Consider the following 11,948-nt stretch of genomic DNA (forward strand, 5'->3'; position numbering starts at 1 on the left):
CATTCACCTTAATCTCTTCACTGAGGACAGCCACATTTTGATGATATTGTTATCACAAGGCTGTTACAAGACCATGAGAGAGTGTGGGTGGTTGGGAGTTTGTAAAGTGGCGTAGTGATGCATTTCTGCACCTCAGTTTCTCCAAAATAAAAGATTTTAGAATAAAAGGCTTACTAAATGTGTCAAAAAAAGTTCAGCACAGTCTCATATATATAATTACAATATTGGCTACTACGTTTTAGTGCAGTATCATTACTCGTGTTTGGTTTTTTTCACAGGTTTTATAGACTACCTGGCCTTCTCCTATGTACAGTCATCAACAATTGGTATGCGAAAGACCTACTGGTTTAAGAAACAAGACTGAATGTACCCAGTGGTGGTGTGACAGGAGAGAAAAATGAGTTTATTTTGTGACAGTAGTTGAATGCTACTTGAAAGCTGAGCTGGACTGTAAGAAATAATTGCTTATCTACAGCACTACTGATTGCTGATTGATCATATTGAATAACATGCTGGGAGTCAGCTAGCCACTTGGCTGGCCAGTTAGGCACTATTAACTACAACAACAACAACAATAATAATAATAACAATAATAATAATAATAATAAATTCTGAGGCACATTTAAGGTTCATATCTGGGGCAGTGACTGCTGCCGATGAGCAGATTTGTCTTTTTGCTGTATTTGCTGTGACCTCAGTATAGTAAGCGACTGGCGGCATGGTTAAAAAGAAAGAGGTGATTTATCTGCAGCAGTGGTGAGTGGGTAGCTGAAAAAGGGTTTACCCACATCACTTGTTTTGACAGTAAATGAGTGAAGGACGAAGAAAATATGTCACAGCATTATGCAAAAAGAAGAAAAAAATGTAGTCAGGAATTGACAGCAATGACATGCCAAATGTATTAGGCACTGATGAGCACAATTACTCCAACTTGTAGCCAAATAACTAAGGCTTTAAATGAGATAGCTCTAACAAATATCCTGCAGAATTATAAACATAGTTGATTCAACGTAGAACCAGAATGGCCCAAAGTGCTGTTTTGAACCCACCCAAACACTTCAGGGCTCCACTGGATGAGCCATGCAGGGATCACAAACCCTTCAACTGTTCAAGTTGATAAATGCAAGACAATCCAACTTTGAATTTTATGTATTAAGGCACTGTCATCAAAATCAGAATCACTATATTCGCTAAGTACAGTAAATGTACAAGAATTAGTCTTAGTGACATGGGTGCAGGACACCTCACATAGTGGAATAATCACATACTGCAGCACCTGGTGCAGGGACAGCAGGGACCTACATGTCGTGCAAAGGGACAGTGCAGAATATACAATAAAAATGAGATGATACTCTACAGATATATAAAAACGCTTCCTTTCATGATGTGCATTCATGCAGCACTGCATGCAATAGGTTGCAGCTGGAGTGCAACAGAACAACATATATTGAATGGTACCAAGTTGGAGGAAAAAACCTTGAATAAGTTCTGAGTTTTGCAGAGCGTGGGCGTAGTTTCTGAGCCTCGAGTGGTGTAGTGTATAAAGATCTGTGCAGCTTTTACAGCTGGCGCAAGACTCGGCAAACACAGACACAGATGGACTAGACAGTAACAGTAGTGGGATTACAGTCAGTTCCTTAGATTGTACAAACTGTGCTAGCGGATAATAATATGGTGGGATTAACTGTGACCTAAACTAAACTTTGACTCTGAAATCATTGAAACCAATTTGGACTGTAGCCTTATGTAATGTAATGTAATGTTAATGTAAAGCCTAACGTTTTAAATGTGAATTGAACTATGATGTCTTTGTTAAACATCTTTTCCCAAAGTAATTCTTACCTTCTCTATAGAGGCCTAGTTAGAAATGACTCAACAATATTGTGATGGTGGCAAACAAGATAACTGGCACTCCATACCCTCATGTCTATGCATGGGGTCAGAATGTCATAGACAGCCCAATATCATAGACTGATGCTTTGGGGGAGAATTTGCGTCACTCTCTTCGGTCATAGCTTCAGGCAAACACCGGCTAAATCAAACTGATTGAAGCTTTCATTTGTCCCACACACTATGTATTTGCCTGACTGTTACCAATAGATGGAGAATGATCGAGACTAATCTGTGCACAGCAGTGGTTGTAAATGTGGCTTCACATAAGTAGATTTTATACATTAACTTGTTTATTGAAATGGTCATACAGAGCCATGGACAGTGATTCAGTTTTGTTCTGGGAAAACACTAAACTTCTTCTCCTTATTACTTATTGAAAGGATGGATTGAAAAGGGTGAAGGTTGGGATTCAGGGGGCCCCATGCCTGCTTTTGCCTAGGGCTCCCAAATCACTAAGTCCGCCCCTGCCCATACAGGGATATATCCATTAAAGCAAAAATGTTAAACCATGGCAATTTATCCATATAAATGAAATAAGTAGAGACTGTGCCACTAAAGGTCAGTGTTGCACTGTATATAGCACAACTAAGTATCATGTGATAGTATCATGTAAAAACCCTCACTTAATTGCTGACCCAAAAACACTAAACATCTTTGTTTAAATAACATTTTTTTATTCACCGGCATAGTCTGAGATTTAACAGATCGATGCAGTAATGAATGTATATATACACGAAAAAAAATAGTCTCTGTATGAAAAATACAGTCCCACTATCCTGGGAACAATTCATCTTTCTCAGTTTTCTTCTTTTTTAATACAAAATCTCAAATATATCTCTTATGACCCAGCAAGCAGCTTCAAGATAAAGCCCTTAATGGGACTAAAACATAACGCACATACAAAAGTTCAAGAGAATACATTATGTTTGAGCTTTCTGCAGTTTTGATTCTATACAAATCATTTTAAAGACACCCATATTATACCTGTGTACAGAAATAATATCTTGCAAGTTCATCAAATGAAACATGCGCCTTTGAGAGAGAGAAAAGATTTACAACAGAGACACAATCAGTATTAATAATAGCATGTAATACCACATAATTTACAAAATCAACTTCATTGTTATGGTTAATAATAAATGATTCTTCAAATCATTTAATCAAATTATTTTGGATTTTCAAAATCCTTCCCTGTGCATCACTGCAGTGTAATCTGTGGACAGATGTAGAATGAAACCAGTGTTTATTAAGCTCTTACATGAAGAGAAGATCATAAATAGATAATAAGAGAGTAACTCTCTGACAGCAAAATCAGCAAAGTGTCAGCTTTGTCAAAGGAGTCATCTTTTGTTCAAATGTGTTTTAGTCTCCATCCTGAGCTAGCACAGGTCTTGCAGTGTCTCAGACCTGGCAGTTGGGCTTAAAGAGCACCTAGTAAGTGGGCAGCATGGTGGCTGTGTCCACATAGCCATTCACTGCCAGGACCATTTCTTCCTGGACTGGCGTGGCGGTGTGGGTGCAGACTGTTGGCTTCCCTGCCACCTGGCTAGTGGCAGCGGTGGACATTGTGTAGCAGCTCTCCGTCACTCCATCTCTCTCCTGGTCATCACAAGGGCACCTGTCCCCCTCTTCCTCCATCACCTCCACCTCTCTCTGGAGCAGCAGCATATTGCCGCTGTCCACGCCCTTCACCTTGCTGTAGTCCTCCCCCTGGGGCATCTGGGGGCGGCCCTCTCCCTGGCCGTGGCCTGACAAAAGGGGCTGGAGAAGCACCGTGTCCTCCTGGTTGACCCTCTGGACCTCGACGTACTCCGTGGACCGGAAAAAGGGCAGCTGCAGGCTGGAGGCCGCCTGCTTGCGTTCCATCCTGGAGATGTTGAAGTCGCTGTGGGCCTGGAGGTGCCAGTGAGGCTGGGGATGGAGCAGCTGGGACTGCTTCTTGCCCAAACGGAGCTCCCAGTGGCCCGGGCCGAGAGCCAGGCCGTCCTTGGCGTTGTAGCTGAGCTGGGCTAGGTGGGAGGATGCGGCGGGCGGGGGGAACAGGCTGTCGGAGAGGCAGAGCTGCTTGGACGTCTTGAGCGAGCCCGGTTGGTCCAGCGGTCTGGAGCTGTACTGAGGCAGTGGAGAAAACACTGAGGGCCAGGTCTTCACCCGCCCATTGGACATGTCAGGGCTAACCGCCTCTTCGAGCGCACGGCTGACCTCTCCCTCCACCGAGCCCGTCTGGTGCCTCTGCAACCTTTTCCCCTTCCGACTCCCCTCCTGCCCCTTTTCCCTCTCCTCGTCCTTGGCCCCCCCCTCTCCGCACCTCTCCATCAGCAGGGTGTGGCTGTCGCAGCTGCCCCGGCCCGAGTCAGTGTCGGACGGGGAACCCTTGGATTTGAGGCAGCCCTCCTGGAGGTCCTTGCCTTCCTCCAGCATCAGCTCCTGCTCCTCGGGGGCGTACACCTCCAGGTACTCCACCAGCAAGTCCTCGTAGTCAGACGATGTGGTTGGTGGGAAGCCAGACACCACCAGTGCACTGAAGACTTCCTCAGACCTGCCATTCTACACACAAAGAGGAATAGTCGTCAATTACTGGGAACGTTTTGATACTAGGTTGGATTAGTCATCAGTCCTATTTTATATTTATCATATTCAGCAGCTAAAGACAATATTGTTCTGTATGTCACTGTTTTACCTTGAGCAGCTGCTTATCAAATCCTTTGATCTTAGGGCCAGGAACTGGTGGCAGGAAGTAACGCTTCACACTTCAGTCATGAAAAAATAAAAGATACATATCAGTGATTGTAAGCATCTGATAATGTTTTTATTTTTGTGAGATGATGCCTAATTGAAATTCATGGTATATACTGTATAACATGTAACATGTATTACTATTACAATAAAAAACTCAAAGTGCTTCTGAAAAGCACTGACCAAACTTCATAAAGGATTCCTTATCTTACCTGTGGCTGTTCAGGTTTAGGATCCATGAGAGGATGAGGAAGATGAAGGCAGAAAAGACTGCGATGAGGACCCACAGGGACCTCTCCCGAGGGAAGTCTGAGGGACACAACATAACCATATCTGTGATTCATCACACCACACTAGAGTGGTCTTCCTATGATCTATTATCTCTTTATGTATTTTTGCCTATGATCATTCATTTTATACCTGAACTATAAATATATGAGGAGTTTAATGCGTAATCATGTCTGCATCATTATTCCCCTTTTGTCCCTTCACTATTTGCTACTGCATTTATTATATCAACATATGAAGTGTGTTATGTAGTGCAGGTCTTGGTTCCTAGGATGTCTTACAGTCAGGAACTTTGATGTAGGTAGTGGAACTCCATTCGCTCCAGAAGCCATGGTCAGGCTTACAGCGCACCTGAACAAGGTACATCCCATCCGAACGCAGGCTAAAGATGTTAAACATCTTCTGCTGGCCAGCACGGTGCTCCTGCAGATAAAACACACACACAAGCATGCGCAATTGATATAACATCAGCAATTATGCACAGTCTTGGTCACGTTGTCAACATATATCAATTTGATGTTGTATGGTTTGCTCAAAAATAGGGTAGGGATTAGGTGTCTTGCTCAAAGGCACTTCAGCTGGTTTACCAATATGGGATTTAAACCCGGGTCTTCCAGTTGAAGGACAGACTTTTTAGACCACCAGGCCACGCTGCTGCACTAACAACTCCCATTGCTGTAAACGACACTGTAAAGTAATGTTACGTACCTCCCAGTCCTCTTCCCCCTCCAACTTGACGCGGAGCTCGTAGATGAGGGTGATCCAGCCAGAGCGAGTGTCGGCCTTGCGGGGCGGCTCCCATGACACCCGGAGGAAGGGCCCGTCTTTGTCCTCCATCACAGCCACCGTCACATTCTCTGGAGTGTGGGGCTGGACTGGAGAGAGCGGAGAGAGAGAGAGAGAGAGAGGGTGTGAATCAGGGAAAGAATTGATCTGTATAACAATGCTTGTGACAGTAACACATGTGAGACTTTAAGGCAGCAAGCCAAAAAGCTATTCTAAGGATAGGGAAAGTTATTGCAAGTATTTATAAGCTATATATATACACTATATCCATTTAGATTGGAGTGTACCCATGTCCTTTATGTAAGCCATTGCATACCTCCAGAGGACAAAAATTGGCACTGCAGGACTAACTTTCCAAATAGCTGTTGACGAGTGTGTGGCGACAAGGTCAAAATAAATGTTAATGTTTAGGCTGGAGGTTATCCTCTTGCAGACACACTGCTGGATAATGTGGCTTATGAAAAGGAACCAGACATTCCTTGGGACTCATAATCAGATCAGGTCGCCACAAAAACTAGAGACAAAGGGAAAAGGAGTGTTTTCAGATCAGCAGCCACAAGGGCATGATGATGACATAAATCTTTTAACTGTATGAGTTCATACTCTCTTCTGGATATTTCACGAACAGAACATGTTTTTTTCTTTAATGACATGACAAGGCAAGACTCATACCTCATACAATATTTATATGTTTTTGCTTAACATGAAGCAGATCTGTGCAGTATTTATATTTCATCAGATGTCTTATTTTAAGGGGAAAAACGTATGGATTTGATTTTGCATGTACTGTATTTCATATTTTCTTTGAGTGTACGTGGTCCAGCCACATCAACAACAACTAATCAATTGCAGCTTAAGTCACATCTCATTTCCTTTCTGATCTTGTTTGATCATATCTGACATATGTGGTAACAATAATCATTACTGAAACTCAAAGGAGGAAAGGACGCACAACTGGTGTAGTAGAGGTGCTGACCACGGCTAGTCGCAGTCATAAAAATTAAAAACCCTGACGAACGTTATGTCAAAACGTTAGTACGTTTATAAGTTTGTGCATTGTGGCTATGAGTGTGCGGCTACTTTATAACAATTATCATCAACCTTTATTAAACCCAGCAAGCTGACAATGAGCATTTTTGATGTTACTTATTTACAGTAACGACCTGGGGTGAGCAGTTGCAGGAGGAAGAAGGGTTACATACACTCAGGGAGCGTTAGGAGCTGCCCAACATAACCCCAGTGTTATACTGCTGGTCACTGAGCAGCTGGGGGGGGGAAATACTTGGCACAGGGAAACATCCAAAGAATCTACTGGAGGGGAGAGTGGAACATGATCCATTTGTACTAGTGTTTGACCGATACAGATTTTTGAGGGCCGAGTCAGATATTTTTGTACTGAAGCTGCCTATTGCCAATATTGTGAGCTGATATTTAGCTGTCTTTAAATAACTATTTTCATGCCAAAACATTACAAGTATTCAGCGTTTCCCCCAGAACTGTATTTTTGTCAGGGTGGAAAAGCCTCTTAAACAGCATTTAGACCATCATGTGACACTAAAACAAGACTAATGGCAAGGCAGGGTGACCCACCCCATCTATTTAATGGCAGGGAAGTTCCTTTAAGCATTAATTTACAAAAAAAAAGAAAAGATTTTGACAAAAAATCAAATGAAAATAAAATAATATTGCAGATTTTAAAGCCTGTTTTAATGTAGCTGCGGTCAAGGAGGAACCTCCATCACATTGGCAGTGGAAGGCCAATATCGGCCCAATATAATGGCAAACCAATATATCAGTCTAACCATAATTTCTACACCTAGATTTCGGCAGACAGTCAAGGTACTCAAACCGGCAACCTTCCAGCCACAAGCCCTCTATCTAGCACCTTATGCTGCTACCTTCTCCATGCTCTGGTCCCACACACAATGCTTCAGACATCGTGCTAAACCATGTGAAGAAATGAGACCAAAAGAAGAAAATATACAAGAAGACAGGAAGAACGTCAGATGAGGAGTAGTAGATATTCCCTCACCTATATAGACCACATCTACGTCCACAGGGTCAGAGAAGTTGCTGCCCAGTGTGTTGGTGGCCACCACAGTGATGTTGTAGTTGACCCAGATGGAAGTGTCGTTCTTGTTAAAGAAACAGGAGTTCTCCCCGGCTGTGTGGTAGTCTGGACACTCATACACCGTGTCGGAGCTGCGAGAGAGGGAGGGGAGCGGTAAGTAATTGTGTTTTTATTTTGGCGTGATTCTGTGTTTGTGTGTGTGTGCATGCACGCATACTGCAGTCATTGTTACATTTCAAAAGACCATCATCCATTCCTCATACTACAATTCCAATACAATAAAATGTGTGTATGTGTGTGGGAGAGAGAGAGAGAGAGAGAGAGAATGAGAAGGAGTGATTGCCACATCAATGGGGAACATAGTATTTTTCTGAAGTGGGGATTGAGATGGAAGAATATGTTGTGAACTCATAGCTACAACAAAATAGAGGTGCATGGAAGCCCACTGTGCTCAACGATCTCCTTTATAATAAGGGTTTTGCCTCAAGGTTTATTTGGAAGTGTGTTATAACTCAGAGGCTTTGATGTAAAGCAAAAGATAGTGAAAAAAGGCAGAGGGTTTTGCTTTGATGACTGGAGAGAAAACCTGCTGTTGCTTGACATTGATTTAGACCTGGGGTAAAATAAAATCAATTGTGATTAATTTTAAAGACTTCTTAAAGTCAACTTCTGATATGTTTCTTAATATCCAGCCTGCAAACTTTTGTAGGCTGGGTTAGGAGGCTGCTGGATGGGGCAATCTCACACAAATCACACAACACATCAAACAGAAATTGCAGAGAGAGAATGGGCAGTCAGGAATCTAATAAAAATAACAGACAACTGAGCAAAGTAACCTTTTTGAGAAGTGTTAATTAATTGGGCTTTGACTAGCTCTATATTTAATTTTGTTTGATGATTTTTAGGGGAGATCCTTCCCCTGCTACACAGTGTAATTAGTTGAACGCAGTAGTTAGGGATTGTTCTCATTAGCAGTATTATTTCTTGGCCTCAGGTTCTCTAGTGGCAGCTGCAGAGCAGCAGCCTCATCTCATTCACACTCATCATCACACAAAGACTCACATGAAAACAAGCGAGCCTATCTAGGAGAGAACATGGGGAAAACACTGAGGATGGCCCTGACACTGGCCATAACTGAGTCAGCTATGATTTTTTCATAGAACAATGTATTTTACACATTAAGGGAAACTGATCACCCAGAATAAGATGTTAAGAATTTGATCATAGTTTATTTTTAGAGCAATGGGCCTTCCAGCGGTGCCACTGTTGGTACTGCCCCATTGCCCATTCTGTGGGCCTTTTCTTCAAAACAGCCACAGACAGACATGTTACCAATAACTGCCAACATCAATATATTATTATCCCCTTTACTAATGTGTACCTTCAGTTCCCTACTAAGAATACTCATTCCTATTCCCTTGTAACAAATCAATAACCACCCCATAATAACAGTTCATTATAAAGCCCCAATATAATTCACTAGCCACTCCATAATGAGATTATGTGAGACTCCAGTACGATTCAGTAATCACCCCATTTTTACATTCCATATAAAGCACTAGTCCAATGCAATAACCTCTCCACAAAGACAATGAATATAAAGCAGTGTGATTCAATAACTCTCTATAAAGACAATGCATGTAAAACACCAGTGTGATTGAATGTGATTTAATGACCTCTACCTCTACTTAGTGACATTCCATATAGGGCTCCACTCCAATTCAGTGAACTCTCCACAGAGATTTTGCACATAAAGCTCCAAAGAGATTCAGTAACCTCTCCAAAATGACACTGCATATGAAGCACCATGATAAACTGGCGTGGCAATACATGTGGCAATAATGGCATATAGCTTACACCTTCTGCTCCGCTCTATTTCCACGGACTCTGTCTCTCCACATTCTGCATCTGCCCCTTGATTATATGAAATCTTGCTTATTGAGTGAATAAGACTTTGGGGCTGAGACAAAGAGGCAAAAATCTGACTTGTCGAATGACCTGCCTCTGTTTCAGTCTATCCTCTCCCCCTTCTCTGCATCTATCTCAGTTGCTAAATCAACCTTGAATTCTAAAATCCATTCCTGAAGACACTGCATATCTCTCTGCGATCCTCAACCTCCTACACCTGTCCACTGCTCTCAACGCTGTGAACCACCAGATACTGATTTGCCACCTGTGCTGACCTGTAGATTGTGCAGAGGGTCTCGGTCTTTGTCGCATACTGTCTCTACTGGTGTTCCCCAGGGCTCAGTCCTGGGGCCCCTCCTCCTCTCTCTCTCTACACTAAACTCAAAAACTCTTTGATTTCTTCACCACATCCCGCAGCTTTTCCTACAACTGCTAATCCACCTTTCTTTTCCTTCCTCTGACATACAGGTTGAAGTGACACCTTCAACCTATAGCTGACATCAAGAGTTGGATATTTGCCCACCACCTCAAACTCAACCTCGAGAAGACTGAGCTGCTCCTCTGCTCTGGGCCTTTGCAAGACGTCTCTCACCATTGAAAATACCACAGTTATTCCTGCCCAGACTGACAAGAATCTCTGAGTGACCCAGATAACCAATGATTGTGTGAGGTCAACACATTTTTATAGCCCTTACCAACCTCTCTATACGTCAACACTCTAGGGACAGAGGAACATCTCTTGTCTGGGTGCTGTGGCTCTTACTTCTGGTTACATGCAATCTAGAAATTATTCTATTGCTGTAGACATTGTAAATCGCTCTAGATAAGAGCATTAGCTAAATATTTAACATGTAAACACTAGTCACCGTTGACACCCGGTCTGTCTAAACACTTCCTGCATCCGATGAAAGTGAATGAATACTAAATCAATTCAAAATCAAACAAATGGAAAAATGAAGTGAATGTGTTATTGCATGAATCGGGGAGCCACTGACTTTTCTTTGCGGTAGTAGAGGGAATAGGTAGTGGGCAGTCCTCCATCAGAGCCTGGCTCCCACCAGCAAGTGAAGGTCTCTTTCTCTGGGGAACGGCAGCTGGTCAGTTTGGGCTTCCCTGGACGGGCGAAGCCTAAAGACAGAGAAGGCACATGGAAAAAGAAGAAATGGAAGCATGTATTAGACTACTTATAATATGGACTATGTACTATAAAATAAACATGGAAAACAACATTATTTAGTTGCACAAGTGTAGCTAATATGTAGTCATTAAAATTAAAATTATTGTGTACTGGGCTTTTAGTTTTCAGGTTTTGTGTCGTATTCTATGTTATGTGATTTCAATGTATTGTCTCTCGCAGTTTGAAGTACTCTGTATGTCCCAATAAGTTTGTTGTAATTATGGTAGTAACAGATGTCTGGTAATTCTAATTTTATATACGTATAAAATTATATATACATATATATGTATGTTTAACTTTGACTGTTTTGTATTGATATTTTAAAATGGACCCCAGGAAGACTAGTCTGTCGCTTGTGCGTTGACTAATGGGGATCCACAATAAACAATAAACAATAAACAACAATAAGCAAAAATAAAATCTTTGGATAGTAAAGTATATACCAAAAAATAAACAACACTATTCCTTTTAGCCTATTATCAATAGCAGCGTTGCTCTGGCTCCTATTTCCTTTGTGAGGGGCACAGTTGTGGGACAAAAGCCTACCAGACACCTCTCAGATGTCGTACACACTGCTAGAGTTTTAACAAGTTACCACGACCGTGTGTCAGTCTCATCTTATCCTTATCTCGAGACTTACGTGTTCCCTTAGCGTGCCCCGTGAAGAATAGCGTCAGGAACAACAGCGTAGCCCCCACAGCTCTCCTCATCATGACGCCACAAAGCCTTGGCTGCTTGGTACAGTATCACTGGGGAGAAAACAGAAAAAGGTGAGGATGGGGGACGTGTCCAACCTGTACTGTCAACCAATCATGTGCCTCATAAGGTTTGATGGTGTCAGCCACAACAGCACAATTGCCATGCGGCCTTGTATTGACTCTCAACAAGGTGGCATGGTGTGGGTAAACAACCTGTTTTAGCTTGAGATGTTTTGTTATCAAATGTCTTGATCGAAAGTCACAAAGACAATACTAAAATTCAGTTGACAAATACTTTTTAAATCAGGTAATCCAAAGCTAGCAAAGATGAAATGAGGAACATCTCAGACACAGACAGCTTCATAGCTTGGCATTGGGCACACTGCACACA

General features: G+C 42.3%; 1 protein-coding gene across 1 annotated transcript; it reads right to left on the minus strand.

Annotated features, from left to right (window-relative positions):
* Positions 1–2,578: 2,578 nt before the first annotated feature.
* On the minus strand, positions 2,579–11,605 carry prlra (prolactin receptor a). Its single transcript, XM_071896742.2, has 8 exons — positions 11,500–11,605; positions 10,678–10,810; positions 7,736–7,905; positions 5,626–5,792; positions 5,199–5,340; positions 4,842–4,938; positions 4,574–4,643; positions 2,579–4,440 (listed from the first exon to the last, which is right to left on the minus strand). Exons 1-8 carry the CDS (start codon positions 11,570–11,572, stop codon positions 3,325–3,327), a joined length of 1,968 nt encoding a protein of 655 aa, XP_071752843.2. The 5' UTR covers positions 11,573–11,605; the 3' UTR covers positions 2,579–3,324.
* Positions 11,606–11,948: the final 343 nt, after the last annotated feature.

Source organism: Centroberyx gerrardi, chromosome 2 (assembly GCF_048128805.1).
Source record: "Centroberyx gerrardi isolate f3 chromosome 2, fCenGer3.hap1.cur.20231027, whole genome shotgun sequence".
Classification (NCBI taxonomy): domain Eukaryota; kingdom Metazoa; phylum Chordata; class Actinopteri; order Beryciformes; family Berycidae; genus Centroberyx; species Centroberyx gerrardi.

What these genes read in the sequence shown, in the direction of transcription:
- prlra (XM_071896742.2), bottom strand. Translation starts at nt 11,572, where the DNA reads ATGATGAGGAGAGCTGTGGGGGCTACGCTGTTGTTCCTGACGCTATTC. An exon ending in AGGGGGAAGAGGACTGGGAG is followed by an intron (nt 5,341 to 5,625) that starts GTACGTAACATT and finishes TTTTATCTGCAG; the next exon opens with GAGCACCGTGCTGGCCAGCA. An exon ending in TTGATAAGCAGCTGCTCAAG is followed by an intron (nt 4,441 to 4,573) that starts GTAAAACAGTGA and finishes CTTTGTGTGTAG; the next exon opens with AATGGCAGGTCTGAGGAAGT.